This window comes from Plodia interpunctella, chromosome 22 (genome assembly GCF_027563975.2).
Source record: "Plodia interpunctella isolate USDA-ARS_2022_Savannah chromosome 22, ilPloInte3.2, whole genome shotgun sequence".
Lineage (NCBI taxonomy): Eukaryota > Metazoa > Arthropoda > Insecta > Lepidoptera > Pyralidae > Plodia > Plodia interpunctella.
This window is the reverse complement of record NC_071315.1, coordinates 2,615,728-2,623,735: the sequence shown is the minus strand read 5'-3', so window position 1 is coordinate 2,623,735 and position 8,008 is coordinate 2,615,728. Positions and strand designations below refer to the sequence as shown.

The 8,008-nt window shown below is 37.6% G+C and overlaps 2 protein-coding genes and 1 long non-coding RNA gene across 3 annotated transcripts; 1 reads left to right on the top strand and 2 right to left on the bottom strand.

Annotated features, from left to right (window-relative positions):
• The first annotated feature begins 468 nt into the window (after window positions 1-468).
• LOC128679721 (uncharacterized) lies at window positions 469-6,794 on the top strand. The gene is made up of 2 exons (XM_053762137.1): window positions 469-2,102; window positions 2,946-6,794. The coding sequence occupies exons 1-2, from the start codon at window positions 1,795-1,797 to the stop codon at window positions 3,841-3,843; spliced, it is 1,206 nt and encodes a 401-aa protein (XP_053618112.1). The 5' UTR covers window positions 469-1,794; the 3' UTR covers window positions 3,844-6,794.
• On the bottom strand, window positions 2,081-7,884 carry LOC128679725 (uncharacterized). The gene is made up of 2 exons (XM_053762142.2): window positions 7,177-7,884; window positions 2,081-2,921 (listed from the first exon to the last, which is right to left on the bottom strand). The coding sequence occupies exons 1-2, from the start codon at window positions 7,352-7,354 to the stop codon at window positions 2,215-2,217; spliced, it is 885 nt and encodes a 294-aa protein (XP_053618117.1). The 5' UTR covers window positions 7,355-7,884; the 3' UTR covers window positions 2,081-2,214.
• On the bottom strand, window positions 4,572-7,132 carry LOC128679726 (uncharacterized). Its single transcript, XR_010370212.1, has 2 exons — window positions 6,686-7,132; window positions 4,572-5,389 (listed from the first exon to the last, which is right to left on the bottom strand). It is a non-coding gene; the product is annotated as an uncharacterized LOC128679726 (long non-coding RNA).
• Window positions 7,885-8,008: the final 124 nt, after the last annotated feature.

Here is an 8,008-nt window from a genome sequence, read left to right as displayed (position 1 = left end):
CGATCATGGCAGTAGGAGTATTCTTGTTTTGCAAAAAACTAAATGAAAAACTAAATGAACTTTTTTGAGTCAGTCACTTTTTTTCTCTCTCTATAATACTGACTTGTCAAGTTTTTAATTTTTCTTTCAATTTCTGATACATTTGTCTTAAAATGGTTTGCTATTTCGTTCAATGAGTCAAAACGCTTTGGTCGACTTTTATGATCTGGGTGTTTTGGATTCCACAATACCTCCTTCTCATGATAAAGATTAATTAACGTAAGACATTTTTCGTCGTCCCACTCCATGTCGTAAAAAAACAAGCACGTCACTACAGATCGAGTGTCGCCGGGCAACTGAGCGCAGGCGTACCCAAGCCGCCAACATGTCGGCGGGTAACACGCGCAGGCGCATGTTGCCGACATGATTCTGCCGCCGGGTTGTGTCGCCGGGCTTTGTCGGCGGCCCGGCGGGCTCGATGTGTATTGCGCTTAATATTGTCATTAAATATTTTTTTTGGCAATTTTAGATGTGTTACTTGTTTGTGTTTTGATGTGGCATGTGCAGTTTTAATATAATGTGTTTCATTTTCTATTTTTATGTTATCTTTATTTGTGGTTTTTACAACTTTCGGGCTTATGAGGGATTGTGAGGCTCCTGTATCTATTAAAAATCGCCCTCCTAATTCATTTATATAAATGTAAGGGAGGCGACTGTAGTTTTGTATATTGTTCATGAAAACTACGTTGCTAGGTGTTTTTCCACCTCCAACAGAAAATTTTCGTCTAAGGTTTCCTCATGTGAATTTTTCTCGAGGTCTTCCTCGGAGGGTTGTTGTTCTTCTTCATTATAGTCTAGTTCCTGATAATGCATTTTATTTTTATTTTCCGAATTTTCTGAAGGTTTTTTGAACTGATCTTTCTTTTGGAAAATATTTGGTTTTTGTTGGAACGACGATTTATTTGTGCTCGCGGCATTTTTTGAAGAGTTTGATTTATTCTGTTGCATTCGCCTATTGCGCAATTTTGTTTCTTCTTGTTTAGCTACCGTAATCGCTTGTTCTAGGTTTTCTTCATGTTTTAGTCGAATAAGAATAGCTGTAATGGGATTCAATTTATCTAAGAACGTATCTAAAGCCATTTGCTCGTAATAGGTACGTTTAGTAGGTTCTAAGGATATTAATGTACTCATTAAATTTCTAATCTTATCGCCAAATGCTTCTAAGGAATTATTTTCTCTATTTGTTTGAATTAATTCTTGGACCAATTGCAGTTCGGTACGAAATTCGCCAAATTTTCTTTGTAATGCGTTTTTAATTTCCGGCCAGGTTTTAGCACCTGGGCTTTGAGATAGCGCCTCAACAGCTCTACCCGTCAATTTATTTCTAATTAAACAACAAATGTATTGATCATCTCTACTGTTTACAATTAAATTGAATGCATTTTCTACACTTTCAATATAAAATGCAAGGGTTCTTTTGTTGCCATCGTATGTAGGTAACAATTTCGCGAATGTGGAAGGTTCAGCGCATACTGTTGGCTTTTCTTCCACGAAGGACCCTCACCTAGGTTTTTCTTATCGGAAGCCATTTTAATCTAACGAATAAAAAGAACTCAAAAACAAGGAGGTCGTCACAAATGTATGAAAATTATTTTCACAACACTAAGAGCGCTTGTAGACGTCCGTTTTTTTCACCGGATAACGGACCGTGAATAAACGGCTATCCTTGTATACATATTTTTTTTACCGGATGGATGGACTGCCGTCTATATGCGTTAGTTTTGAACTGGTAGTCAGAGATTACACACGTGTGAAATGTCGAATAATAAGAAAAAAAAACTCGTATTGGCCTACTATTTGTACAAGAAGAAACAAAAAGAAATAGAAAAACGTAAAAGGTCATCGTGGGTGCATCCTATATTATTGGAAAGGGAAAAATATGGTGCATTTCAAACTCTTTTTACGCAGTTGGAAGAAGATGAAACTAAATTTTACAATTATTTTCGGATGAAGAAAGAAACCTTTCAACTATTATTAACAGCCATATATGATAAAATAAGACACGAGGATACTGACATGCGTAAATCTATTTCCCCGGCAGAGAGATTAGCCGTTACGATAAGGTATGTTAAAGAGATGTTCAATTTCAAATTATAGAAAAGGGGATTGATTACCTGTATTAATTAAAACAAAATTTAGTAGGTAGTAATTGTTTTATTATACTCAAAAAATAAATTAAGGAGTTTTAGAAAAATCGAAATGGTAATCAGGCGATGTGATTGAACTTAATTCAGTAATAATTGAAGATTGGGAATCATCTTGCTGCATGAGTTCTTGAGGCATCCTGGATGTGGATGGAATGGGTTGTGTTGGTTGATATTCGTGTATCCTGTAGTCGGGTGTAGCCGTAGTGTAGCCTCGATTAATATTGTAATTGTAATTTTGCTGCTGCATGGACGCTTGATTTCTCCGAGTTAAATTTCTCATAACTTTAATGATTTCATATTGGAATTCAACATAATCGTCATCACTATACTTGTCTACAATCGGAGCAATACCTTTGAAAAAACACATACTCTTACTCTTGTCTTCATCTTCAACTGATTTAATTAAAGTAAGCATTTGTCGATCAACTTCGCTACAGTCTGTCTTTCTCTTCTTGCTTGTTTTTGTTAAATCGGTAGTATTGGCTGGTGCGGTAGGGTCATTATTGGTTTGTGAGTCAGTTTCTTTGTTGTGAGATTGTGTGATGTTTTTTTCTGATGTAATACTTGCTTCCGTTGTTCGGCGAGTCACAATTTTACACAAAAAGAGCATTTGATCGTAGAATTTATATTTTCGTAGACTTTTTGCACCAGAGCCGGATTTACATTCCTTAACTTTTTTGTGATATTTCATCCAGTTATCTCTTGCATTGTTCCATTTTTTTATGATATCTTTGCCTAAAAAAGAAAAAATTGTTACAGATATTTAGCTGCAGGGAACACATTTAGTGATCTACATTACAGTTTCAGAATGGGTATAAAAACTATCAGCTGTATTGTACAAGAAGTATTTGAAGCATTGTGGGAAACCCTTTCTCCAATTTATATGAAACTACCATCGGAAGACGAATGGTTAACAATAGCAAAAAATTTCGAGACCAATGCAAATTTTCCTCATTGCTTGGGAGCCATTGACGGAAAACATATTAGAATCATCAAGCCAGAAGAAAGTGGATCAATGTTTTTCAACTACAAGCTCTATTTCTCAATAGTATTAATGGCCGTGGTAGACACAAACTATAATTTTGTTTTTATTGATGTTGGAGCCTACGGCAAAGAATGCGATTCAGCAGTATTTAAAGAAACAGAATTTTGGAAAAGAATAGTAGGCGATAAATTAAATATTCCTCGACCTAAGCAGTTGCCAGGTGCAGGCAGTGAGTTACCTTATGTATTTGTTGCTGATGAAGCTTTCGCTTTACATCAACACGTACTTCGTCCTTACGGTGGGCATCAACTTGACTCAATAAAAAAAATTTTCAATTATCGTCTCACAAGAGCGCGACGCTACGTCGAATGCGCATTTGGTATTTTATCCAATAAATGGAGGATTTTGCATAGACCATTAAATGTTTCAACAGATACTGCTGTTAACATTGTAAAAACATGCTGCTTATTACAAAACATAATTCATAAAGTAGAGGGTATTGCTAATAATGCTACTGACACTGCTAGTTCACACATGGTGTCTACTCTATGCCATTTGCCTCGTTCCCATTCAACACGAGGTAATGTAACAGCAAATATGATTCGTAACAAATATGCAGAGTATTTCATGTCACCAGTAGGGCGTGTACCCTGGCAAAATCAACATGCATAAAAATAATGAAAATAAAGGTCATAGCTCATTAGAGCCACCCGGCACCCACTCCGCACCGCCTCGTCGCACGGCGTCAACTCGTTGTCGACAGGTGGTCCACGGGTGGACACCGTGTTATCACCAATAAACGTCGCGCGGTCAACCAGTGGACCTCGCATCGTCACCCAGTGGACCCCGCGCTGGCCGCTGGTGGACGCCGCGTGGTCTACCACTGGAGACCGGTTAGTCCAGGAATTTTCGTGTAGTCTGTTAACAATTGGCACTACGTCTACACGTGCGCTTCATAATGTTAAATTTTACAAACCGTGAATTGGCACTCATAGCTGTAGCGCTTGATGCAGAAGAAAATGAAAGACCCAAGAGAAAAAGGAAAGCTTATTGGGTGCACGAAATGTTTAAACAAAGAAAAAAAGAGGGCGAATATTGGACAGCTCGTAGGCATTTGCTAGCCGACGAGAAAAAAATTTTTTCCTACTATCATATGCCGCAAAGTGTGTTTTATAACATACTGTCTCATATTGAAGACTCCATATCTAAGCAAAACACAAGATTCAGAGAAGCGATCACACCCGAAGAGAAATTGGCTGTGACTTTAAAGTAAGTAAATAAAGTTATTACTTTAGTTTTTTTTACCTCTTGGTATGATCCATGTGTCATTTTAATAACAATTTAGTTTTTGACCGGTATATATGTAAGTATGTATGTGTGTATAAGTAAAACAATGTAAGAGTATCTTAAATCAACCTTTATTTTCGTAATATTGACATAATTTTGTCACTAATTAAGTACTTACTAATCACATTTTTAAAAATCAGGTAAATCTTTTTCAGTATTTAAAAAACAGGTAAATTTTTTTCAGTATTAGTCAAGACTGGTGTGTTCACCTCTGTGGCATTCCTTTCTGTATCATAATTCGTTGTAGTACTGTATCCAGAAGGGCCTGCTGTTAAATAATTTCCCGAAGGTCCTGGCGTTGAATAATTATTACTGTCGTAGTAATTATTTCCTTTTTCATTGATTTCTCGGAGTTCCATTTGCGAAACAATATTAAAAATTTGAGATTTCATAATTGCTTTGTTGTATTCATTAAATTTCTTCACCGTTGCAGCTATACCATAAAAAAATTTGTCAATATCATCTTCATTTTTTTCATCTTTTTCTTTTAATATATATTTCATTAACAATGACGATGCAGAAGATCTGTCTTCGTCAAGTACTCTGGGCTTTTTTATATTTGAAAACTTGGATTTCTTTGTAGAGGACTCAGATAATGTTGGACGATCTTCTATTATTGAAATATCCGATTGGCAATCGGGAGCAGACAACTGCGAATCTTCATTGACGGTACTTTCTGTATCATCACTATCTCTGAGTAGTGAAGATACAGTTGCTCTTTCTTTATAAAAGGGTGTCAAAAAATTCATTTCATCCTCGAATTGCCATTTTTTAACTGAGACTGCTGCTTGACCGCTTTTGGTATTTTTTTTCTTAATAGCCCTACGATGAGCTTCCCTTAAATTGGACCACGTTTTCTTGCACATTGGTACTGAAAAAAATAAATAGTCAATTAAATACAATTCACTTTTTTACAGCCTATTTTGTGTAATACAAAATTAAAAACTTCTTTGTTTCAGATATTTGACGAGTGGCACTTCAGTCAGAAATTTATCTACAAGCTTTAGATTAGGCGAAACAACTATTAGGTCAATAATTAAGGAAGTGTGCAAAGCTGTTATTGACAAAATGATGAGTGTTTATATGCCAACGCCTACAGCTGAAGATTGGGAAAAAATTACGGAAGGGTTTAGTGACAGGTGGAATTTCCCAAACTGCATTGGTGCCATAGATGGCAAGCATATAAATATAATAGCTCCACCCAACAGCGGATCGCTCTACTACAACTATAAAAAACATTTTTCGATAGTTCTCTTGGCCATAGTCGATGATAAATACAGATTTACAGTTGTTGACATCGGTGCTTATGGCAAAAACAGCGACGGTGGTATTTTTGCATCTTCAAAAATTGGAAAACGAATTCAAAATAATAGGTTCAATATTCCAAGTGACAAAGCATTGCCCGGGACAAACGTAGCACTTCCACATGTTTTCGTGGGCGATGAGGCATTTCCGTTACAAAAGAACATAATGAGGCCATATTCTCGTTCTCAACAACTATCTCAGGACCAAAAAGAATTTAACAATCGCCTGTCACGCGCACGCAAAGTAGTCGAAGATGCATTCGGAATATTATACCAAAAGTTTGAAATATACAATAAAAATATTCGTTTAAATCCAGACATGGTTGATAATGTTGTTTTGACAACATGTATATTGCATAATGTAATGCGAACTTATAATATCGAAAGTAACGAAGAGTACTGTTCCAGACCCAGGCCAGCGCATCATAACCTGCATCAGGAGGCGTTCAATGATCTACGTCACATTGGTGGAATCACTACTGCTTTTAACATACGTGATTCGTTTGCTGCTTATTTCAAATCATCGGTTGGACAGCTTCCATGGAATACTTAATTTGCTTACTCGTATTATCAATTTTTTTATGAATCACTAATCATCAAATGTCATATATGTGGATCTCTAGTTAATAACGAATTATGTGGTAGTACCTTGTTTCACATAACAACGTTTGAAACAATATGGTCTCTTGTTTGATTTACATTGTAGGTTACATATCATTTTTGTCCATTACTAGCTTGCAATGTTACCAAATTAAAATTAGACTAAATGAACATTATGCAAAACAAGGGACAACCGAATTAAGCACCAATCTGTTGTACTATCTTTTATTTAATATTTTTAATACATAAATAATACCCGTTACCTGTTACCGCTAAGGTGTTGCTTATTTCTGTCCATGCTTCTTCCTTTTTTACATTGTCACTGTACTTCGAGTCACTTAGATCATATAATAAAGTATATTTACGAACTTCTTCGATAAGTTTTTCTTTATTCATTTTAAAAGTAAAAACGATACGTCCGCTTCGTTCGAAAGAAAGGCTGGGAATGAAGGGAGGGTGGGGAGCGGCGCATCGCCAACGCATCGCCCTCAAGTGAATCACTGGCAGGCAGCGCGCGGTCCACTCGTCGGCAACGCGCGATCAACGTGCGGCAAGCATGCGAGTTGCGAGTTGTCACCAAGTGGTCCACTCGCCGCCCGCGCGTGGGCAACTTGCGAGCGAGGCGATCCGGAGTTGATGTAATGAGCGTACATCCATAGAAATCCATACAAACAATATCAACCGCACTAGTTGAGGCGGTGAGGGTCGGGTGCCGGGTGGCTCTAATGAGCTATGACCTTAAAATGTTACTTACCAAAATCATTTTTTTCTTTCTCGGACATCGTTTCAAAACCTTCATTTAACGCAAGACAAATTTCTCTCCAAGCGGCAAAACTCGACTGTCTATTTTTATAGCACTCTTGGGTTTTGTCCCACAGTACAGGCCTATTTTCAACCAAACTTATTAACAATTCCATGTCAATATTACCCATTTTTAAAAGAACGCAGGTAGACGGCACTCAATTAACAGAAAACAGGCAATACGTCCGGCAGCGTCAACACGCACCAATACACTGGCGTGGATGACCGCCATTTCTTACACCGGACCGGTGTCCGTCGCGCCGAGGGGAAGGGGTGGTGCATCCGGCGTAAATTGTTCGCCGGACCGATGTCCGGTGCATGTACATACATTCATTATAATTCATACACCACCGCGAATCCGGCAAAAAACACGGTCCGTTATCCGGTGAAAAAAACGGACGTCTACAAGCGCTCTAATACCTTGACACTCGTGATACCACAATAATGCGGAACGTGTGACAGGAAAGGTTTTTCAGGGAAGTCTCGGGAGTAAAAGAGTTTTATGCTTACCCCACGAGCATTGCCAATTTGTAGGCTTGAAGGTGTTGCGAGTCCGGCTGTCCTCTGAACTGCTGTCTGCTTTCTCGGCTATCTGCTCCCACTGTAGGTTCTTTCGCATACGGAGTTGATTTCTTGAAACTTTTTCACGAATTCACTACCGATATACGCGTTTGCCGACTGCGCCAGTTATGTGTGGGAATCGATAGATAGTCTTTTTAAAAAGAGACTTTAATATACTTTTATTATCTATCAATATTGAGTTTACTTCAAAGGTTTCTAAATAA